The 24,524-nt window shown below is 48.9% G+C and overlaps 1 protein-coding gene across 1 annotated transcript in view; it reads left to right on the top strand.

Annotated features, from left to right (window-relative positions):
• ROBO3 (roundabout guidance receptor 3) overlaps positions 1-24,524 on the top strand; it is a 310,469-nt gene that overhangs the window by 284,927 nt on the left and 1,018 nt on the right. The window contains 19 exon segments of the mRNA XM_033171318.1: positions 233-274; positions 277-400; positions 4,760-4,926; positions 5,756-5,882; positions 6,697-6,841; positions 6,843-6,903; positions 9,013-9,137; positions 10,292-10,463; positions 12,297-12,491; positions 14,190-14,213; positions 14,334-14,376; positions 15,889-16,046; positions 16,963-17,238; positions 18,286-18,430; positions 19,869-20,096; positions 20,613-20,794; positions 21,504-21,611; positions 22,028-22,210; positions 23,053-23,207. Coding sequence (XP_033027209.1) covers positions 233-274; positions 277-400; positions 4,760-4,926; positions 5,756-5,882; positions 6,697-6,841; positions 6,843-6,903; positions 9,013-9,137; positions 10,292-10,463; positions 12,297-12,491; positions 14,190-14,213; positions 14,334-14,376; positions 15,889-16,046; positions 16,963-17,238; positions 18,286-18,430; positions 19,869-20,096; positions 20,613-20,794; positions 21,504-21,611; positions 22,028-22,210; positions 23,053-23,207 — 2,660 coding nt within the window.

Genomic DNA, 24,524 nt, shown 5'->3' with positions numbered 1-24,524 from the left:
AGCCACACCAGTGTATTCTCAGGTCCTGTAAGAACACGATAGCTTATATCGTAATTGTTCTGAGCATTCATTCTTGCTTTGTCAAGGTAAAACACATTGATAGACCACAAGCTGTGCAGGGCTGAATTCAGCTTGCCCCTTATAAAGGCCCTGCGCAGGTAACCTGATCCCTACTCCTCCTTTTAGGGCTCTCTGCCATTCTCATTCTCTTCTTCCACATTTGCTTCTGCAGAGAACGGGGCTGACCTCCAGACTCAGCTTCTGGAGCCAAGCCTTCTCCAGGTCCACCCTCTGCACCTCTGGTCACGGACGTCACCAAGAACAGCGTTGCTTTGATCTGGAAGCCAAACCCTGTGAGCGGGGGAGCCGCTGTCAGTTCATACATAATCGAAGCATTCAGGTAACTCATATTGTTACTCAAAAGTAACCCCACTGCCCCCCCTCCTCTAGGGTCTTTGGGCACAAAGTGGAGAGAGAGTTTGAAGGTGGTAGAAAGTGTACGGCTTATTACAGGGTTGGGGAGTCATTTTCACGCTGAGGGCCGCATCCTCTCATTTCCAACCCTCTGAGGGCCACATGCCAGCAGCAGGTGGGGCCAAAAAAATGGGAGAAGACAGACTTCATCAGTGGGCAAGGCCACATTCATTCTCTCTCTCTCCCTCTCTCCCACACACACAATCATGTAGGCACATGGAGAGCTCCTCCAACTATCATTTATTGGGTATCATCCTGATTGCTTGCACAACATGTGCATAGCGGTTAGACTGCTAACATCCTGTCTGTACTGAGCATGCAGATCAGCTATTGGGTAGGTGGTTGTCTTATTGCCCTTCCCTGTTCTTCAGATTATTTGAGGAGCAGGGAGGGGGGAATTTCATCTCATCACAATGCTGAGCTGGATCCCCATGGCCGGCCCCACATTGCTCTTCAGGTCATCCCCACCCCAGCCAGGCATGTAAGAGCCAGCAATTCCAACCTGCCTTTGTGCAACCAGAAATGTTTCCATTTTTCTGCAGTTCAGCTTCTGCTAAATATTAAATTATTTGTCTGCTGTCCTCTGTTCAATGTAATGAAATTATGTATGTAAGTTATGAATTGAATGTAACTAATGGTGTCATTATCTCACACCATTCATTTCAATGTGAAGGAAACACATTATATTTATTTTATTGCCGGGGGAGGGGGGGCGGATCTGTCATCAACAACAGCGAATACTTATTGGTTCCGCAGACATGTGAGGAATATGACAGCATTGACAATGTGGGATTAAAAAAGGAAGACCCTACCATGCTGCTGCTTGCCCTGCTGTCAGGTTGTGCAAGAATTGGAATTCTTTATTGCGGATGTCCAGGTCAAACCATCAACTCTCATTTACAGTATATGTGTGTAACCCCCGCTGTGGGTTTTGCTGCATTTCCTTTCCCAATCATAGCTCCTAAACAATCTCTCTCTCTCCAATGTCACTGTGCCACTCCCCTTCTCCTTTTTCCTTGCCAGCACCTGAGGCCGGTCATCACCGCGTTGTGTTGCCACAAAATTTAGGAAGTGGCCAATGCGTGGTGTCCTGACATCGCTGCAGAAGCCACCCTAAATAAATGCCATGCATCCGGATGATCTGAATTAGGGTTGATTGTGCATATAATGTGTTCCTTTCTACAAAGGTAGAGTCCCATCTGTTTTGCTTCTGGCATGAACCCACCATTGTTGTGTGGTTCCCCAGAAGGCTCCCCAGAAAGTATTATGGCCCTATATGACTGGGAATAAACCTCACCACCCCTGCCTTAATAGCTAACAGTCGCTAGAATCCTGCAATTGCTGCAGGTCACTTGATGGAGGTGTGCTTGGAGAATTAGAATTGCCTGCTGCGGCACACAGATCCAGGGCCCCACGGCACAGTCATTTGCTCGGTTAACAGCTACCCCTGAATACCATCTGCACAACCAAGGTGTGAATCAGAGCTTTGGGGTGCATTGAGATTCTGCAACCTCTTGCAAAACAGAGGCTTTTTACTCACCTCTTTCCTCCTGGGACAAGCTGCTATAAACAGTAATGGGGTTGTTTCTTTATTGTGTGGAGTTTGCAGTTCTCTAGAGAAAGACTGCGACCATAAACGACCCAGGGAGAGCAGGGCAGGTAGCCCTCTTCTGTTCTCAAGAGTACAGCAATTTCTGGATCTGGCTTGGGTAAGGAAGGGCCTCGCAGTCGTAAAGGACTGAATCTCTGCCCCTGATTCTCAGCTCAACCAAGTCTGTCTCGAGCTGGGTTTTTAGAGGTCAGGGGAGCAGATCTGCACAGCTGCGAAAATGCTTCGCTGTCAGCGTGATCCTGGGCAGTAGGTCACCGCTGCTGAATCTGCATTCAGCTTCTGTTTGTCATCCCCCCTCCCCTGCAGCACACCAGCAAAAGACCCCATACTTAAATCTTTATCCTGCAGCTGAGTTGCTAAAGCCGTGACATGACGGGAGGCCAAACTATTTTCCCCCCACCCACCCACCCACATGGCTTGTGGCCTCTACCTTGGAGCCATCTGCTCTGGAGCCGGAGGAGATTTGGGGGAGCGCAGGTGGCGAGAATCCGAGAGATGTCAGTTTGCAGTAGGAAATTCTGCAAACATGGAGGGCAGCTGGGCTGCCGCAGTAAATCGCCGGACGGGCTGATTGCAAGTGTGCGCTTGTGCCCGCGGATGTGCGTGCAGCGGCATGGAGATGCAGAGTTAGGGAGCAGCAGGGATCTTCAGTGTGGGCTGTTTCCTGTGTCCTCGGCTCACAAATCAGACTGTACACATGTGTTGTACCCCGGGGGAAGAGTCCCATTGAAATGGGCGTGTGAGGAAGAGGTTCAGTCGGACCCAAAACTGACTGTTGGGGGTCAAGGAAGGATCAGGTCTGGTCAGCTGAAAGTATGAGTTATTTTCAGGTCTGCAAGTTTTCAGGCCCTGCTTGAAACCATGCCCAGATTACTCTCAAGAGTAAGTACAGTCCTCTCTCCTAGGGTGCTGACTTTCATGCGGCGGCTTTGGCAGGCTCAGGTCTAGGGTCATGTCTCCCTGAGGAGAAAGGGGGCTGTGGGAACCTGGAATGCAGCTATTCCCTCTTGACACCACCCAATGAAGTCCAGGCAAAGAGTCTGGAGATGGCTTCCAGCAGGGGAGTAAGGGTGAGCTACCCTTCCTTGTGTGGAGGCCCAGCCACTCAGTTGGGCTTCCACTGTCCCACTTTCCCCTCTCTGGGGCTTTTAATAACCTTCCGGTTTCCACATCCTTCATTCAGGCCGAGGCCCTGCAGAATGAATGAGCGAGCCCCAACCCATCTCCATGCTCAGCGGCAGCAGAACATCTGCCTTGCATGCAGATGTTCCCAAGTTAAGTCCCCAGCACCTCCAGGACGGGCTGGGAGTATGTCTCTGCTTGGAACCCTGGAGAGCTGTTGCCAGGCAGTGTAGGCAATACTGCAGCAAAATAGACCAATAGCCTGACTGGAGTGTGGGACAGAAATACGTGCTTGGGCAACCACATCAGGCAGCTGGGGGGTGTCAATCATCCCTACTGTAGAACATATCATTGCATTAGTGTGTCTCCATCCCTTGCTGACACGGACCTAACCTTGCAATGAGGCACATTGCGCTCTCTCTCTCTCTCTCTCTCTCTCTTCTCTCTCTCACACACACACACACCACACACTGTCAGGGAACTGTCAGAGCCCAGCAGGGTGGTAGGAGGGCTCTGTGAGGCTGAAGGTTCCCAACACACCCCGGAGCAGCAGGGAGACATCCTGCGGGAGAGACAGGCAGGAAGAGAGTGCCGCGGGGAAGGGGCTGTGGGATGCTCCAGGTTCCCAACACCAACCAAGTGGCTCAGTGGAGGAGGGGGCAACCACAGTTCCGTTGCCCCAATTGCATAGAGGGGTGAAACTCAGGGACGAGAGAGGAGGACTTGGGGTGCCCAAGTTCTTTTGTTGAGGGCGCTTTTGAAAAGCGCCACTTCTGGGATTGAGAGTGACTAAGACAGTCACGGACCTTTGAGCTCTGCAATGTATAGTTGTACAATAAATCCTGTAAATAAGAGGATCCGGAATCAGGACTCTTACTCGTGAGAAGTCACTACAGAACCTTACACACACACATGCACATGCATGCACTCAAACACACACAAACATCAATTATGGATCACAGGAAACTTTACATCCTGGAAGCATCACAGAAGGGTTCGAAGGGAGGATATTATTTCTGAATGAATAGATTTGGCTAAGGACCGAATTCCTGTTTACTTCCAAGTTGAGCCAGGACCCCATTAGCCGGGCCCCACTGAATTCCAGATTTTGGAAACTCCGGGCAGTCCTTTTGACAGTGTTCGCTGCACCCTCTTCTTTCCCTGTAATTCAGTATTTAAGTACCAAAGAACAGCCAGGACTCACAATGGCTTAGAGGCCACATCCCCTGCTGTAGCCCCTGCTACTGTTGACTCTGGTTAAGCTTGTGGTCTACTAAGACCCCTAGATCGTTTCCCATGTACTGCTGCTAAGCCCAGTGTCCCCATATGTAGAAACTCGCATTCTATGCAAGGTAAAAAATGTGCATTGCTTGCTGTGTACCTGATGCTTCTGATTCTGTCTCCATCATTGCCACTCAGAAAAATGACCCATAAGGTGATGGGGCCTTAGACTTGAAAGAGCTGCCCCTTCCCAGGTAGTACAGGAGACAAAGCTGAGCCATTGACCTTGGGGACTCCCCTTCTTCATTTCGCAACTCTGTTCTGTTGCAGTCAGTCTTCCGGCAGCACCTGGCAGACAGTAGCAGACAACGTGAAAATGGAGAAGCACACGGTCAGCGGCTTGAACCCCAACACCATTTACCTCTTCCTCATACGGGCCGTCAACGCCTATGGGCTCAGCGACCCCAGCCCCGTCTCGGAGCCAGTTCGTACGCAAGGTGAGATTCCCAGGTGCTGACCTGCTGGAGAGGCATAGGAACAGCTTGGGGAGGAAGCTACAGTCACGGGCATTTGCATCTCACATCATTCTACAGTAGGGACATCTAGGAAAAACATTAGACCGCTCCATCCGACTCTGCTTACAGAGGCATCCCCTTTGCAAACAGGGAAGGGACAGTGCTCAGGGATAGGGCATCTGCTTTGCTTGCAGAAGGGCTCAGGTTCAATCACTGGCATCTTCAGGTAGGGCTGGGAAAGAGAGCTCTGTCTGAAACCCTGAAGCTACATCATTAGACCTGGGGTTCCCAAAATGTGTCCCACTTTTTCCAGCTCGTTCACTTCTTGCTTGAGGCTGCAATCTAGCACTTACCTGGGAGCAAACCCCGTTGAACTGAACGGAACTTACATCTGAAGTAGACACAGTTAGGAATGCAGCCTTGGTCTATGGCAGGCATAGGCAAACTCGGCCCTCCAGATGTTTGAGACTACAGTTCCCATCATCCCTGACCTAACTGGTCCCATTAGCTAGGGATGATGGGAGTTGTAGTCCCAAAACATCTGGAGGGCCGAGTTTGCCTATGCCTGGTCTATGGCTCTCTTTATCAGTCCACATGCCACCTTTCTCACATGGAAATTAAGGCAGCTACAATGGGGTTACAAGACAACCACGCTTGTTTATCACCTAGCCATCAGGTTGCACTTAACCGGGGATTTTTCTGAGAGTATAGCAAGTCCCCAAACCCTTGCAAGTCCATCTCCTCAAGAACATACAGATGAAACGTTGTGCCATGGGCCTGCCTCAGACTCATTTCCTATATGCTTTGGCAGACGTAAGTCCTACCAGGCAAGGCGTGGATCACCGGCAGGTGCAAAAGGAGCTTGGCGAAGTTGTGGTGCAGCTCCAGGATCCTGTTGTCCTCACTTCCACCACCATCCAAGTGGACCTGGACCGTGAGTACCACTGCAGCATCACTGACGCTTCCTTAAAAATGCCACACCCTGTGTAAGCAAAGGGCAACTTTGTGAATGGGTTAGGCAGAGGGTGGCGGCTTTCAATGGGGATTAGACAATGGATACCAGTCACAAAGGCTGGATGTTAAATTCAGATCCAGAGGCTGTGTAGCAGCTCTGAATATCAGTTGCTAGGGGAACAAGAGGAGGAGATGACTCTTGCCCTTGTTGGCTTCCTAGGGGCATCTGACACTGAGGAGAAAGGGCACTGTTCAACGTAGGTTTGTGGCCGGATCCAAAGGGGTCTTTCTTATGTGAATAACTTTGCTGACTTTTGCTGAAAGTCACAATAGCACCCTGCCCATTCTTTGGGCATGCAGGGTTTTTTTCCAGTGAAGGAAACACCAGAGCAAAAGAAAACTGTCCTTCCGGAAGCCTGAAAGGAACATCTTCATGCTGCCTTCTCAGTATAGCCAGCATTGGTCAATAGAGGTCAGGTTGTTGCATTAAAGGGCTTAGAGTGATGTATAAAGGTTTTAGGAGAAATGGGAGGGTACAAGGTTGGAGCAAAAGAGATATTATAATAATTGCTGGAAATAGACATAATACAGGGGGCAGAAGCAAGCAAGGAAGAGGGAGGGAGCAGAAAAAAGTTTGGGGAAGGGCAGCAGAATCAGCAGGAAGAGGTTTGGAAGCAGAGAGAATAAATAGGAGCTTCAGCAGGCAAGAAGCTGGACCCATTTTGCTGTGGCCTTTTCTGGAAATGGACACCATGCGCAAGCAGCTAACGGTTTGTCTTCTTCCAGGTGGACCGACAGGCCTCAGTTCATCCAAGGCTACCGAGTGATGTACCGGCCCAAAAACAGTGCCTGGCTCGTGCAGGATGTGAAGTCCCCTGCTGAACGGAGCACTGTCTTGGTCGAGCTGCGCAAAGGCCAGGAGTACGAGGTCAAAATCCGCCCATTATTTTGATGAGTTCCAGGGCATGGACAGCGAGGTGCTGCTGGTGCGCACCCCGGAAGAAGGTAGATGTGGAAAGGCAGGGAAGTGTGAGCCTCTAGGCTCCAGTTCAGCCTCCCTCCAAAAACTAACTTTTCGTTCATGGACCATTTCCAAAGGCCTTGTCAACAGAAACTGGCATGCCGTATCACAACCAACTCTTGTTTTGTTTTGTCTGCTGGAAACAGCAGTTCTCTGACATAAGAAAAGCAATGCAGGGTCAGGCCAAAGGCCCATCTAGTCCAGCATCCTGTTCTCACAATGGCCAGATGCTTCAGGAAAGTGCACAAGGGGGACCTGAGTGCAACAGCACTCCTCCTCCTGTAGCTTCCAGCAACTGGTATACAGAGGCGGGTGGCGCTGTGGTCTAAAACCGCTGAGCTCTTGGGCTTGCCGATCAGAAGGTCAGCTGTTTGAATCCCCACAATGGGGTGAGCTCCCGTTGCTCTGTCCCAGCTCCTGCCAACCTAGCAGTTCGAAAGCATGCCCAGTGCAAGTAGATAAATAGGTACCACTGTGGCGGGAAGATAAACGGCGTTTCCGTGTGCTCTGGTTTCCATCACAGTGTTCCGTTGTGCCAGAAGCAGTTTAGTCATGCTGGCCATATGACCAGAAAGTTGTCTGTGGACAAACGCCAGCTCTCTCGGCTGAAAGCAAGATGAGTGCCACAACCCCATAGTCACCTTGAGTGGACTTAACCATCCAGGGGTCCTTTATCTTTGTCTTTTTATACAGAGGCGTACTGAATACAATGCAGCCAACATTGCGGTTCACCTTTGTTCTCCAACCATGTTGTATCCTAGCACCAGAACTTTATGGAGAAGTTACAGTTCTTCATGCTTTAAGTGGTCAAAAAGGTTACTGTTGTCTAGTGGTTGACCACTAGCTGATGGCTAGTGAACCACCTTGTGCCTACTAGTGTTAGGATGCTTACAAAGAATACCAGATTAGGTAGACCATTAGTTGGTCTAGCAAGACACATCTCCCCACATTGGGGAGCCTGTGGCCCTTCAGATGCTGTTAGACTACAGCTCCCATCCCCGTTGACTATTGGGCATGGTAGCTGTGGCTTTGGGAGTCGAAGATGGCTCAGTCTTGCTTTTAAATACCCCCAAATTATCTCCAAGGTGGCTTACAACATATTAAACAATAGCAAAACAAAACAAACCCCTACCTAGTATCCTTCTTCCTCTCACCATCTCCTCAATTTTGCAGTCAAAGGCAACTAGCAGTTAAAAGATGCTCAATTGTTAAAAGATGCTCAATATTCTCTTTTGCTTTGCAAATTTAAAATATATTGGTGGACTTTAGCAATTCTGATAAAGCTAAACTGAAAAGGGTAGAACATGAAAGACGGAAGTCAGCCCACCCTTGTGTAGATCATGCATAATAAGCCACTCAAATCACTTTCCTCCTCTCAGACTATTGACTTCTCTTCTGTAGACTAAGCAGAGGCATTGTTTATATGCCTGCTCTGTTGGGCACTCCCTGTATTAGTAGTACACTCTAAAGGGTTTCTCCTTAAGTAAAGGGTTGGAGATCTGTAGCCCTGCAGACGTTGTCGGTCCACAGCCCCCCCCCATCATCCTTGACCATTGGCCATGCTGGATGGGGCTAGCAGGAGTCTGGAGGTTCCCCACTCCTGCCTCAAGGAATGCCTGTAGCTCAGCTCACCTGCTTTCTGCATGCAAGGCTCCACCCCTGCCATCTCCAGGTAAACAAGACTGAGCTAAATGGGATCTGTTCAGGCGCTGCCAGCTGGGGATGGGGGCAGCACCAGGGACCTAGTTTCCCAGCAGTGGCTTCAGTTCCAGGATGGTGATGGGGTGATGGTGAGTGTGCCAATGAAACCAGCTACACAGTTCTGTCCCTCCTCCTCTGCTCTGGTCTCTCCTGGAACAGAGGGTCTGGCATGATATAAGGCAGCTTCCTAGGTGCCTATAAAAATCTGTTTCCATGCGCAGTGTTCTAAAAGTTAAGCTTTGTAGGGCAAATGTCTAGTGGCTTTCCCTTGCCTGTAACTCAGCATGCCCTGGCATAGCTTTGCAGCATTCCAGAACTCAGAGTTGGCAGCCACGAGATGCCACGTAGTCCTACTTCTGAGCAATAAACTCCTTTTATCCCGTCTCGCCCAGCCCCCAGTGCTCCTCCTCAGGCAGTTACTGTAGTCACGGTGGGGACCAGCAACAGCACCAGCATCAGCATATCCTGGGAACCACCTCCACCCGGAGAACAAAATGGGATCATCCAGGATTACAGGGTAAGGCTGCCATTCTCAGAATATCCTTGGGGAACCTCTGAAATTTAAGATTAGCCCCAGAGATTAGAAGGTTGGTCTGAAGGATTTGGAGCGGGGCGGGTCTAGCCACAGCTAAGAGCTGCAGTGGGTGCTGGGAAACAGCCATGGGATGTTTTTGCTTATTATTTGTTTGTTTATTAAATTTCCGTAAGGGGGGCCCTAAGGCTGTTTACAATATAAAAACACAAAAAATACATATCATAGTAACAAGCAAACACAACACACACACAAACCAGTTTAAAAGGCAATACATTTGCTACAGTGTGTCCCTTCAGCCATTGGTCATAACAGTTCAGAATGCAGGTGGCACTGTGGTCTAAACCACCAAGCCTCTTGGGCTTGCCAATCAGAAGGCGGTTTGAATCCCTGCGACGGGGTGAGCTCCCATTGCTCTGCCAATCTAGCAGTTCAAAAGCACGCCAGTGCAGGTAGATAAATAGGTACCACTGTGGCAGGAAGGTAAGTTGCATTTCCTTTTTATTATTATTATTATTTACAAATTTTATTGAAAATTTTAAAACCAGTAACCCAACACAAAGTGTTGTCTTCCAATACAAATACATATTCAGATGTCAAGTCCCGTATGCAGTCAATTCTATATGGTACATAACCATATTCTATATGACAATTGCAGTGGAAGTTTCAGCTGGCAAGGGGGTAAAATTTCTGTGGCAAAGTATCATTTTTTATGTTGTTGACAACAACAACAGCAACAACACCCTTCCCTAGGGAAAAATAAGTAGTTCCCCTGATATGGTCATTGAATTGGTTTTTTTAAAATATATATTTTATTGATTAATCTCCGTATATTACAATAACAAACAACCTTATATTACATTACTTTGGATCATGTCTCTTATTGTACAGTACTTTTGTTCGGAAGGTAAATGGCGTTTCCATGCGCTCTAGTTTCCGTCATGGTATCCCATGCACCAGAAGCGGTTTAGTCCTGCTGGCCACATGACCCAGAAAGCTGTCTGGACAAACACCGGCTCCCGTGGCCTGAAAGCGAGATGAGCGCCGCAACCCCTGAGTCACCTTTGACTTGACTTAACCGTCCAGAGGTCCTTTACCTTTACCTTTTTACCATAACAGTTCTTCTCCTCCCATGGCAGGTTTGGTGCCTGGGAAACGAGTCTCGTTACCACATCAATAAGACAGTGGATGGCACGGTGCACTCAACAGTCGTGCTGGGCCTGGTGCCAGGGATGACCTACCGCACAGAGGTGGCAGCAGTTACCAGCGCGGGCATTGGAGTGAGGAGCGCCCCAGTCACCATACAGATCAGTGAGTACTTGAGACTCCTTCCCAAATGTCGAAATGAGATACCGTATTTTTCGCTCCATAGGGCGCACCGGACCATAGGGCGCACCTCGTTTTTAGAGGAGGAAACCCAGGAAAAAAAATACTTTTCTGGTTTTCCTCCTCTAAAAGCCCTGGTTTTTGAGGATCAGCTAAAAGTTTTGCAGCTTTTTTTGCAAAGGGAAAAGCCCTGTTTTTTGAGGATCAGCTAAATGTTTTGCAGCTTTTTTGCAAAGGGGGAAAAGCAAAGAGAAAAAGCTCTGTTTTTAAGGGGTTCAACTCACATTTCTGCAGCTTCTAAAGGAAAGGGAGCCTTTTCTACTGTTTCCAGACAGATAATCTAATCAGCCAGTCACATGTAGCTGGGGAAACAAATACGGTAATAAGATAATAATGTTCTTCCAGTGTGGCCATGCCCATTCACTGAAGTCAGCTGCAGAAACATGTTCCTTCCACATCTGAGGTGCCGCCATAATGGGAGGAGGACTTCCTGGTTGTGGTGCCCAATTTCTAGAACTGATGTTGGAGAACATTGATTCCTCCCATTCAAGGCTCACCCGTGGTAGTTTCAAAAATGGATGCCAAAAGTATTTCAGACTCAGAAGTCAACTGCCACGGTGATGGCTTAATCCAATGAACTATTCCAGTACACCATTTATAGTTTGTAAGTTCAAATTTCAGGTTTCGCTCTTGAAGTTGAATCTTTGGAGGCCGTGTTACTGAAAATTATGTCCATGCTGTGCAAAGTTTTAGTAGCTGCTGGTCGAAAGTAAAAAAAAAAAGGCTTTTCAAAGTGGTCACAAAGTATACTTTAAAATGTGTAATAAACACATATGGTTGGGGAGGTTGACAGTGCTGTCATAAATATTTGGTTCAGTAGGATTAAGGTAGCAATCCAATATCCACTTAACTTGAGTAACTCCATTGAACACAGTGGGACTTGCTTTTGAGAAGGCATGATTTGGAAATGTGAAGAATTAAACTTAAGATTGGAAAAAGGAGAAACCCTGTATCGGGAATTTTTTTATGTCTATCTGTTGTTTATAATTTTATGTGCTTTAAGCTGCCCTGATTGGCTGGGGAAATCCAGCCAGATGATGGGCGGGGTATAAATAAAATAATAATAATAATAATAATAATAATAATAATAATACCAAAATTGGCAGATGCACTGGTCCCTCCTGTGAAGGAATAGAGAAGAACTTATTTTTAACTGGCATTCATATGGGGGGAAGGCAATGGGGGAAGGCAATGCAAAGCAAGTAGAAAGAAACAGCAGGATCACTAGATGTTGTAGTTTTGCAAGCAGCTGTTGGCCACCTAAATGGGATTTTAGAAGGGAAGAAGTCTTTTGGCATCCTGCCACTTTCTCACAGCTTCATATTCTAGTTAAACCAGTGGTGGCCAAACTTGGCCCTCCAGCTGTTTTGGGACTACAATTCCCATCATCCCTGGCCACTGGTCCTGTTAGCTAGGGATGATGGGAGTTGTAGTCCAAAAACAGCTGGAGGGCCAAGTTTGGCCACCACTGAATTAAACAGTATCAGGCCTGCACTACTTCAGGCTGCATGTGGGGGCTCATGCAATCAAGTGTTCCTCCACACCAAACATCTCCTTGCTTGTAGAAAACCAGCAAGTCAGGGATGGCGGGTCTTCTCTGACATGCTAACTTTCTATGCGCAGGGAATGTGTTGCCTTTTTGTAACAGAGGAGCGTTCGGTCACGCGGGCCTCTGCCTGGTTTCCCGCTTTTGGGGACAGCCTACGTAGCTCAAGCTACTTAATCTCCTCTCTTCTGTGGTTGCTGTGTGTGCTGCAGAGCCCTTGCCAGACCAGGACACGGTGCCTGTGAGCAATGGGGACAGCGTAAGCCTTGCGGAGCAGATCACGGACGTGGTGAAGCAGCCGGCCTTCATCGCCGGCATCGGCGGGGCTTGCTGGGTCATCCTCATGTGCTTCAGCGTGTGGATCTACTGTCGCAGAAAGAAGAGAAAGGAACTGAGTCACTACACAGGTGAGATTTGCAAGGCTGCATTCTGCCTTCCTCCCCCAGGGGATATGGGTTGGCTGCCTCAGAACCGCCTTATACCAGGTCCTGTCCTGACTTGGAAAAGGTGCTCACAAGGCACTATAAGAACCAACAATGTCTCCAGCTCCAGATCACCCCTCCTAGGCTCAGCCTTGAGGAGCAGAAGACCTTAAAGGGGCGGTCAGTCCTCTGGCTCAGACTTATCATTACTAAATTTCTTAGAAGCCTGACGCAAAACAGTAACACTGCTATTTATATACTGTTCTATTTATATTTATATAGAACAGTAATTATATAGACCTTCCCAAAGACAAAATGTAAATCTAAGACATTTATATTCCACCAAGTGTCCCGTTTCTTTAAATATAGTTTTTACATTATGTGTGCAATACCAAAATCATGTACAGTACAAGGGCAATACGGGAGGTCTCAAAACCAAAGTTCCGTCCAAATGTCCACTCGTTCAATAAAGAGGAAATAATTTCTACAAATATGCTTGTTGCTAAAAGATAATCCACAGATCGGGGGCAGGGGACCCTATCCACATCAACAGGAGTTTTATAGCATTGCTCCCAATCACTCAAACCGCAGTGCCCCAGCTGTGTGAAAATCCCAAGCAGATTCCGAGGACAAGATCACCGGGTGCAAATCTCTGTTTCGAATGTCATCCTCCAGTCGGCCCACATTGGAATGATAAAATGGTAAAAACACATGCACAAGCAGCTAAGTCAGCTCCATAAACTTGAAAAGGCGCTCCGCTCATTTTGTGAAGGCTGATGTGGACACAGCTGTGCGTTCTGCAGCCGGGACATCCCGTATCGGACTTGTGCATGATTTTGAAATGGACTCTTGGTGGAATATAAACGTCTTATCCTTACATTTTATCTTTGGGAAGTTCTATATAATCGCATAGTTATGTGAGCTGTGTTTCTGTATTTCCCTGTGTTGTGCGTCACAAAACGGTGTCTAGACGATTTACAACTTTAAAAAACGTAGAGAAGGGTCAAAAAATGGCCAAAACCATATTAAAAACCACATCGTTCTATTAAAATACCAGCACGTGACTGAATTACAAATAATATTTTATAACGAACCAGCCAATCCAACACCATCAAGTGTTTGGGAGTAGAGGAAAATCTTAACCTGGCGATGAAAATAGAGTTGTGTTGCATTGGCACCAGACGGGCCTCTCAGGGGAGAGCTTGGCCCTGCTACCTCCCCCTCTCTGAGGACTCCCTTGAGGCTTGTTACTGGTCCAACAAAGGAATGTGGTTTCCCAGCATGGAGGGAGTTGGATCTTTGGGGGCAGAGGGCAGGTTCAGAGGGAACAGGCTCCAGAAGTTTGAACTGGTTCATACGATAGACCCATAAGGCTGCAGCTGCGGGTCAGACTCCTTGCCCATCTATCCCATTGCCCTCTGTTCTGGCTGGCAGCAGCTCTGCAGAACCTCAGGCAGAGAATGCCTTTCTTTCCCCATAGCTGCTCCCCAGATCCCTTATAACCGGAGATGCCGGGGATTTGAATGCTTGACATTCTGCATGCAAAGCATGTGCTCTGCCACCGAGCTGCGCGTCCTCCACCCGCCGGCCCCCCGATCTGCCTTAGGCTCCCTGCCCACATCTGCCTGCCGTAAACGCAACTTGCTCTGAGCCACCTCACTTTCTGCTTGCTTCTCTTTGCAGCTTCCTTTGCGTACACGCCAGCAGGTAAGGCTTTTTTTCCTCGCCCCCCCCATTACATTGCTTCCCACCAGCTTCGCCAACCCAGCCCTTGCCTTCGTTCTTCACGGAAGCGTCTTTGACTTAGTGTGGTGCCCTCTCTTTCAGTCTCCTTCCCCCATGCGGATGGGCCGGCGCGTGGCAGCAGCAGGTGAGTTCAGAGACCCCCCCACTTGGCGTTGATGATTCCCTCCCTCCGTCTCCCTAATACCGGCTCCTTGGTGGTTGAAGATCATGCCGTATGGGCCTCCCTGTCCCCAGTTGGTCTAAGCTACATAAATCACATGAACTAGAACCACATCATTAAATGTTCAGATTGACTTTGGCCACATACCACCAGCAATCTCCCAAAGAATCATGGTACCTGTAGTTTGCCCCTCGATGAGCTACAGTTCCTGCCACCCTTAACCAGGGGTGAAACTAGGCTTTCTTTTACCTGGGTCAAACACCCAGTTTGGCACACACACCCCAGCATGCATTTATGTACACACACAGAGGCTGAGAGCCTCAATGGCACCCCTCTGGAGGCTTCACCCACGGCAAAAAACCCGGCTAGCCCCATGCCCCCCCCCAGTTACGACACTGACTTAACAAACTACTGTTCCCAGGATTCTTGGGGGGAGGTCATGTGGTTTCCGTGCATGTTGTCTGCACACTCTACTGTAGGTCAGCTTAAATGGTGCTCCCAGACTGCAGTTTTGCAAGTAGTGACAAAAGCGGGAGGCAGCGTCTCAGAAGCTCCATCTCCCCCTTTTAATGCAACTGCATTAAGCTGTTGCGCAAAAAAAAAATGTGTACTACAAATATTACACAACTTCAAAATCACTCCAAACCAGGGATAAGGGACTTAATGGCGGATGTCGCTGGACTCCAACTCCTGCCACCCGTGACTATTGGCCAGGCTGGCTGGGGCTGATGGGAGTTGGAGTCCCGCAACATCTGGAGGGCCACAGGTTGCCCACCCCTGCTCTAAACACCTGTAAGTAAATCCCTTAAGGGGTTTTGAACATTCATGACAAAGCAACAACGTGTTAGAACCTGATAACCACCATTACTTATGCCCAGAAATGCATAAGTAAACCTGTTCAAACATCAGAACTCGATAACCATATTAAGACTACATTAAGAACACAACATTAAGAAAACAACTCTCTACTTCTTCCTTAGCTATAAAGTATGGCAAGCAAACAAAAGATCTACTATAACAAAATAAAGTAGCCTAAGCCGACACAACTCCAATAATAGATTTTGTGTATTCATTAGTGTAAAAATAATAATTTTTAATGCCACAACATACACTTCATAATTATTATTCCATGCATATCACACCTTTCCTCCAGCAAGCTCAATGTGACATTCATGGTCCTCTCTCTCTCCCTATTTTCTCCTTCCAGCAACCCTGTGAAGCAGGCTAGGCTGGGAGACCACGTGGGCTTCATGGCCGAGTGGGGATTTGAACCCTGGCCTCTTGGCTCCTAGTCTAGCACTCTAACCACTAGACCACACTTGCATTATCTAAAAGAATATGCTTGGCTCACACAATTGATATACTCTTTGGCGGGGTGGGGGGGGGAGAGAGAATCTGGTGTTAGCCCTCACACAAACCACCTACTACTGTAACTCACACAACCACATAACCCTGGTTTCCGTGGCTCTCCTCCAGTAGGCCTGGCATGCTAGCCATGGCCACTAGTGCCTCGAGCTATCCGTGGCTGGCGGATTCGTGGCCAGCCCCCAACCTGCTGCGGAATGGGAAGGCAAAGGATCCCGGGGCGAACTGCTGCACAGGAAACCACACCGCCACTGAGAGATATTACAACGGTAAGCCTTTTCTGCAACCCAAAAGCTCGCCTGGCGTTTTCATTACATATCGATAGGGGACAGGCAAAACCATTTCTCAGTAATCAGGCCTTGGTCTGAATATTCTATGGCCTTTCCAATGTGTTTGTGGGTGGGGAGAGGTTATTGGTGAGCTTTTGTTCTTGTTTTATTGTGTATTTTGTGTTCTCATTTTGTATTTTTGTGCTGTGTTTTGTGTGTGTGATCTTTCGGTGACGGGTGGCATACAGATTTAATAAATATTGCAAGAGCGGTAATATAAAGATGCATCTGTTTGAGAAAATAATGTGGAAAACTACATTGCGGGAGGGGATTGCTTGCAAAAACGGGTACAATAGGCAAAATGCATGTATATACCAGGAGAAATTCACCCCAATATGGATATGGGCTTTTATTCAGGTTTCTTTAAAAAAACAACAACCACAAGCTGATGTGGATATGGCACAAATGGAATGTGAGTTTGGAAAAATGTGAAACTTGAGGCTGAAGCTGAAATTGACCAAATTCACCCATTCCTAGAACTGGCAAGCCCAAGAGAAACATTTGTGGTTGGCAGATACGGAATCTGAGCATTATCGGGTTGGAAAGGCCGACAGACTCCAGTGAGAGGCTTAGCCTTTAGGTTTGCGCAAAATAGGAAGTTGTTGAGACAACGAAAGCAGGCTTTGCAGGTTGTGACCTTCCAGGAGGGGAGGGGAGCCAAGGTTTATTGGGAGGGGGGGCAGCAGTGGCGTCAATCCCTTGTTCTCCTTCCCCCTCCCCACAAGCCCTGGATTAGTGGTAGTTCTCCAAGCCCACAAATCACAGAGGTCATTAAAATTAAGGCACGTGGAATCTGTTGTGGCTGAACCAGAAGGTTTGGTTAAGCAAGGTCACGATGGGTCTCCCTCGCTCGCAGATGCTGGGATTTCCAATTACATTGCTCAGACGGAGAAGTTTGGAACGGGGGTGTCCGATGGGCCCATTTACAGCACCATCGATCCTGCCAGCGATGACATGAGGACGTTCAACGGGGCCTTTTCCCAGCACACCACCCCATATGCCACCACGCCCGTGGTACCGTACGGGGCAGCACATCTACACTCACCTGATGAAGAGGAGAGCCAGTGGAACGGCCAACCTGGGCTGCCAAGCATCCAGTATGCCCAACCCGAACGGGGCAGAGCTGAGAGTGGTAGGGACCTTAAGCGTACAAGAAACTGGGCACCCTTCTCATCCCCATGGGAATTATGTTTTCAAGTTCCATCGGTGTCACCTGCCTAGAAATGGAACCCCTTGGTGCATCTTACAGAAGAATCTTCTAGTCTAGTGTATGGAAAGTCCGATGGTGATTCTATCGCCGTGGTTAATGATACGGTGTTGTTAACATGCATAGCATGTTGCAACGCAGCTCGAGCGAAACAGGAAACGCCCCAGCAATATTTAGCTCAGAAATTAGTTAATGGGAAAAGATCACGGAGAGAGACCAGGTTGACAGGGATGAATTAATTTACAAAGCCCTGAGCAGCTTAAGTCCAGGGTACGTAAGGGTCTGCCTAAAGCCTTTTATCCTAGCTAAGTCACTGGCATTCCCCGAGTTGGCGAGGCTCATCTGACAGCAACATGAAACTGAGCTTTTAGTGTCATTGGGAACTTGCTTCTGAGTAATAATAATAATAATAATAATAATAATAATAATAATAATAATAATTTATTTATACCTCGCCCATCTGGCTGGGTTTCCCCGGCCACTCTGGCTGGCTCCCAACAGAATATTAAAAACACGATAAAACACCAGACATTAAAAACTTCCCTAAACAGGGCTGCCTTCAGATGTCTTCTAAAAGTCAGACAGTTGTTTATTTCCTTGACATCTGGTGGGAGGGCGTTCCACAGGGCGGGCGCCACTACCGAGAAGGCCCTCTGCCTGGTTCCCTGTAACCTCACTTCTCGCAGGGAGGGAACTGCCAGAAGGCCCTCGGAGCTGGACCTCAGCTGCACGATGGGGATAGAGATGCTCCTTCAGGTATACTGGGCCAAGACCATTTAGGGCTTGAAAGGTCAGCGCCAACACTTTGAATTGTGCTCGGAAATGTACCTGGAGCCAATATAGGTCATTGTAGAGTAAATGTGCATGGCATTCTACCGCTAGAGAGTTGTTGGGGTTTTTTGTTAAATAAAGCAATTTCATCCTTTGCTGTGCTGGAGGGTCCCGTCTCTGAGCTCTGTTTCTCTTCAGTAGTTGCTAAGCCTGGGAAACAGAAGTCCATGGGGAAGCCAGTGAAAACACCATCCCTCAACTGGACGGAAGTGCTTCCCCCACCCCCTTCTGCCAGTGAATTGAGCCAGTATGTGGAGGAGGAGGAAGACGAGGAGCTAGAAGTCAGGTAAGCCACAAAAGAAGGGCAGAAGAGACCACGTCCTTTTACTGCCATGTTTCCCTTGGAAATGGAACTGGTTTTGATCTGGGAAACATGTTCATAATTAGTTGGAGCTCCAACTGGTATCGGGCCAGCACATTCCTATAATGTGTTCTAATGCGCTTTGCTGTAAGCTGCTGCCTTTGAAGAGTGTTTGGAAACTGCAGCTGGTCTAGGACGCCAGGCTAATGACTGGAGCAAGTCAATCAGAGCACATTTTTTAAAAAAAATCAAAAAAAAAATCCCCACCTTTCCTTCAAGGAACTCAAAGTGGCATACATGATTCTTCCCCTTCCCATCTTATCCTTGCCAAAAACCTTGGGAGGCAGGGTAGACTGAGAGACTGCAACTGGCTCAAGGTCACCCAGTAAGCTTCATGACTGAGTGGGGAAGTGAACTCTGGTCTCCCAGGTCTTAGTCCAACACTCTTAACCACTAGGTAAAAAGGTAAAGGACCCCTAGACGGTTAAGTCCAGTCAAAGGTGACTATGGGGTTGCAGCGCTCATCTCGCTTTGAGGCTGAGGGAGCCAGCGTTTGTCCACAGACAGCTTTCTGGGTCATGTGGCCAGCAGGACTAAACTGCTTATGGTGCACGGGATACCATGACGAGTTCCAGAGCGCATGGAAACACCATTTGCCTTCCTGCCGCAGTGGTACCTATTTATCTGCTTGCACTGGCATGCTTTTGAACTGCTAGGTTGGCAGGAGCTGGGACAGAGCAACAGGAGCTCACCCTGTCATGGGGATTCGAATGGCCAACCTTCCGATCAGCAAGCCCAAGAGGCTCAGTGGTTTAGACCACAGCGTCACCCACTCCTTTTTTCTTAACCACGACACCATATTGGCTCACAGCCTGGGTTCCTCCAGATGTTTATGGACTCCGGTTCCAGACAGATGTTTCAAAGCAATTGCTGACTTCATTGAAGCGAGACCTTAGAATCCAATCCCAGAAGCATTGGCCAATGATCAAGGACAGTGTAAGTTGTGATCCAGCGTGATCTGGAGGGTTACAGGGTCTCCATACCCAGGTTAGTGTGTCAAACTAGGATGGGGAAGTCTGGATTCAAACCCTCACTCAGGCATGAAGCTCATTGGCCAAGCTCAGCCTAGTCATTTGCTCAGCCTCACCTAACTCCCAAGGGTTATTATGAAAGTAAAAAGTGAGAAGGAACCATGGACCTCTGAGCAACTTGAGCAAAAACAATGAATGAATGAGTGAGTGAGTGAATGAACTTCCATTTTGCTTCAGTGTCACTGGCTCCAATATTGGAAAAAAGCTTCCACACCCTTGGTTTAGATGCCCCCTCTAGATGCTATGGAGCCTTGTTCTCCTTAGGGTGATTTCAGGGATTGGGAGCCCAGTGTGTCCCAGCCCAAAATGTCTAGCTCACTCACTTTTTGTAGTTCAGAGGTGGAGGAGTGGTGCCCACCCCTGCCAGAAAGGACCTACCTGATGGAGAACATCCAGGAAGAGGAATGCCCTCCACCACCACCTCGTGGAGAAGCCTCCTCTCCTGCAAATTCCTATGGCCAGCAGTCCACAGCCACACTGACCCCCTCACCCCGGGAGGAGATGAGAGCATCTGAAGATATCCCCAGGCTGCATCACTTTGAGATCCCACACCTGCCCAGGTATGATTCACCCAGGGACTTGGGGGTGCTTGGGGGAATTTGTTCTTTGTCAGTTCCAATACAAACTGTCCCGATCCACACCTTGCAGAGTAAAGTGCATATCGGAACCTAATTGTCCTTCCTGGGCACACACATTTGATCAGGAAGGTGATATAAACAGAGAGAAGTTGTAGAATGGATGGTATTAGAGCATAAAAGTGGGAAACGTAAGCCAGGGCAGTATGTACTCCTAGATCCTACTGTGCAATTCCAGAATTTTGTACTGAGCAGAGAATTCGGCATCCTTAACAACCTCAGCCTTGTAAAAACAAGAAAGGAGGTTTCTGCTTCTCATGGTGGGAGTGAGTATGACATCATTCAAATAACCAAAATTCAGGTTTTGTTGGTGCAGAATGGGGGCCATGATGCAGAATTCTGGTTTATGCCCATATATGCAAACAGCTGGCCTCCCCACCTCTTACCTGCTCCCACTGGGGCTTGTCCTCTCAGCTTAATGTGTTGCTTTCTGTGTTCAAGGCGGTTACCCAACGGCTCGGGGCCATTGCCCAAAGCCTCGAGTCCTCCCTTGACCCAGTCCAACCCAAATCTCAATGTGCCTGAAGAGGTACCCGAAGGCATCACTCCCAGGCAAGGTCATCGGCGCAACCTGAGCCAGACGCCGGCGCACAGTGCAGAGAACGTCGACTCTCCGGGAATAGGTGGGTGCATCTTCTTCGACCCTCTTCTGAGGGGCAATGTGGTGTCTTAGGCACAGGGAGATGGAGGGATTGGCCCCCTTCTTGATGTCCCTGAGCAGAAAGTCTGTGGCCTTTCAGCGCCGGGTTTGAGAGGCTTACCCTCGACACCAGTTCACTGTAGCTGGGATAGTCAAAACTTCTCTGGAGCTGATTGCCCATCAACAGTTTGTGAGGCCCTTGCGTTTAATTCCTTTAAGACAGGGATGAGGAACCCACAGGCCTTTAGATGTTGTGGGACTCCAGCTCCCATCAGCCCCAACCAATATGGTCATTGATCAGGGATGATGGGAGTTCCTCATCCCTTCTTTAATAAGAAATCCCTTCTCCTCCCAGTGGAGAGCAAGACTGAAAAGGACATGGGTTCCTGTCCCCTCTTAGCCATGAAGCTCACAGGGGCTGGCCATCTCTAAGCCTGACCCACCTCACAGGGTTGCTGTGAAGATGAAATGGGAGGGGCTGGAACCATGTGCAGTGCCATGAGCTCCTTGGAGGAAGGGTAGGACAGAAATATAAGGAACGATTAAGTGATGCCCCCTTCCGCTTTTAGCAGGAAATGGTTCTGAGCTTCCTTAGCAGCCACAGGGACACATGTGGCAGGGCTGAGGCTGGGTGGGACAGACCAGGTTGCTGGCTGAAGGGTCTCACTCTGGTATTGGGCTTTTACCGACAGGCAAACTTCATCCCAGCCTAACAGACATGCCTCTCCCTCCGGGACAGAAAGCAAAAAGCAAGAAGAAATCAAAGTCCAGCCACTACCGCCGAGAGAAGAAGCAGGGAGGTAGGTGTGGCTGTGCCCTGACCCCTGAGGTTGCCCAATTCTTCCATCTTCTAGGGTTCCTTCCTTCCTCTTAATTTCCTATTTCCCTAGCTTTTTAGAGCTGTTTCCCATCTTTCTCTGTAGTTTGAGACAAACAGAAGGGAGTATTGTTTCAGTGGATAAAAATGAATTGATTTTTTTAAATATATATTCTAAAACAAATATTCCTGGTTGTGATTCAGCATTGTAAAACTCTCAGATTTCCGGTCTTTAAGCAACGGGTGCCGTTCTTACGGCTGTGAAGGTACAGCTTGAATACATGCTTTGAGACTCCTTCGGGTAGTGATAAAGCAGGATATCAAATCCAAACTCTTCTTTTATGGAAATCTTGGGGAAGGAAGGGGCTGACAGTGCTTCCCCCTTGGTTCTGCTCACAGATCTCCCGCCACCGCCCTTGCCACCTCCCGCCGAAGACCTCAGCACCGCTGCTCCAGACGGCGCCCTGCGACTGGACTGTGACCCTTCTTCTCTGGAGAAGAACTTGAACGCTTCCTCGGCCCTGGAGCGGAGAGCCGTCCATCGCACAGTGGCAGGACACCTCTACCACCAGCACCGGGATGGTAATGCCAACCCCAGTAATAATGGCTTCCCTGGCTTCCTGTACTCTGGGTTGAATTTCTGCCTCGATAAAGTGTCATGGTCTGGCTAGGTGCTGAGGAGTGGTGGGAGGCACCAACTGGGGAACCCCCCAAGGGAAGAAGGCTCAAAGCCAGGGTATTGGTGGTGGGATGACAGTGAGTGGTCAGAGGGAGGAAACCAACTGGGAGGAGGGGGTCTCAGAAGTGGTAGCAGGGCATTGTGAGCAGAAAGAGGCTGGGCCAGAGAGCAGTCCTGATTCAGAGGCTGGAGAGGAGGGAGACCAAGAGGCAGAGATCAGGAAGGCTACTGAAGAAGCCAGGGGGTCTTCCCTATTGCTGTGACCAACTCCCCTTCCCCCCTCCCTGGTCTCCCAGGACCAGAAGAGGTATGAAGAGGGCGGAGGAGACACAGATGCATAGACTGAGTCTCAGATTGCTTGGGAAGGACCCGGGGCAGGGGGAGGAGGGCTTCACAACCCCCTCGTCAGGGCAAGACCTACTGGGAAGGGTTGCTGTGCTCACTAGGCCTGAGATGTTTTGTTTCCTTGAATAAAGAGTTAACTTCACTGACACCTTGTGAGTTATTGCTGACATGCTCCTGACGCCCGGCCTGACATAATGTCCTCCCTTGGTATTGTAAGATCGCTGTTATTTTAAACAGAAACAAAAGCTGCCTCTCTTAACCTGCCTGCCCTTCTGTCAATGCACAGGCTGTGCTGAGTGCAAAAACAGCAGCAATGTCTGGGCGAAGCCAGAGCTTGCAAGACTAACCACCTGCTTTTGCTGTTGTTTCTACTCTCCTGTCTCTGTGTGTGTGCTGGCAGAGGAGGAAATCATCCCATACAGCAAGCCCAGCTTTCTCTCCAGAAGCCAGGTGTCAAGCAACTGCTCCACAACAGGAAGTTCTTCTTCCAAGGGGTCAACAGGATCTAGAGGTCATGGGTCAGGACGCAGCCGGACAACAGGGGATCGCAGCGAGGTGATTTGGCAGCACTTCCTTTGTGTGTTTTAAAAATAATATTTTGCGTTAAGGTGCCTGGCCTGGTGACAGGTGGAGGGTGCCAGTTCTGGGATTGACGCTGGCCTGGCACCAGCCCAGGTGCTGAGACCCCCCAAAGACCCCAGGGCAGTGATGGACACCAGCTTGGATGTCTTTAAAAGAGAGTTAGCCTTGCCCTGAATCAAACTGTCTTATCTGTGGCTATGAGCCGCATGATGGCATGTTCTTCCATGGTTGGAGGCAGTAATGCTTCTGAGTAGCAGTTTCTTGTAACTGCAGGAGGGGAGAGCCCTGCTAGGGCTTCCTGTAGGCAGAGGCATTGCATCATTTGCGGGCGCCCAAGGGCAGGGCACAGAGGGTGAAGAAAACTCACCGTGCCAGTGCAGCCTTCGCCGCCAATGCCGCTGGGTGGGCGCAGGGCACAGGTGGTTCACAGGGCTGCACTGCGCTACCTGTCTGCCCACTTACCCATGCCGGGGGAAGCCCGGCTGACCAACTCAGCACCAACCCCAACGCTGGCAGGGTGGCCATTCAGCAAGGGCGCCAGGGATGACATAGTGACATAGTGAGGCCCAGAGTGTAATGGAATTCTACTCACTATCGATCCAGAGTAGAACTCCAGTGTATAGTTAAAGGTAAAGGGACCCCTGACCATTAGGTCCAGTCGTGTCTGACTCTGGGGTTGCGGCGCTCATTTTGAGTTACTGGCCGAGGGAGCCGGCATACAGCTTTCGGGTCCTGTGGCCATCATGACTAAGCCGCTTCTGTTGAACCAGAGCAGTGTACGGAAACGCCATTTACCTTCCTGCTGGAGATGTACCTATTTATCTATTTGCACTTTGACGTGCTTTTGAACTGCTAGGTGGGCAGAAGCTGGGACTGAGCAACGGTAGCTCACCCCGTCGCGGGGATTCGAACTGCCTACCTTCTGATCGGCAAGCCCTAGGCTCTGTGGTTTAACCCACAGCGCCATCCGCATCCCTAGTGTATAGTTAGCAGAGTAAAAACTTAAGCACATTGCAGGATTCCCAAAAAATAGACCAGATGCAATTGTATTTCATCCAGCAGAGCTTTACTGCTACTGAAGGCAAATGAGCACAATGGTCACAAATCCAATACATTCATTTCTTATGGCTCTGTCCATAAGAAATCCAGTTGCAGCAGACTTACCATAACTTATAATACGGCTAAACCTGAACCCTAAGCATACCACAGTATATATAGAACACCACACCAGAAGGAAAGAGAGATAGAAAGAGTGAAACCCAGGCTCCTTCTGGCCTTACAGCATGACCT

Source organism: Lacerta agilis, chromosome 15, assembly GCF_009819535.1.
Source record: "Lacerta agilis isolate rLacAgi1 chromosome 15, rLacAgi1.pri, whole genome shotgun sequence".
Taxonomy (NCBI): domain Eukaryota; kingdom Metazoa; phylum Chordata; class Lepidosauria; order Squamata; family Lacertidae; genus Lacerta; species Lacerta agilis.
This window is presented reverse-complemented; position numbering and strand designations above follow the sequence as displayed.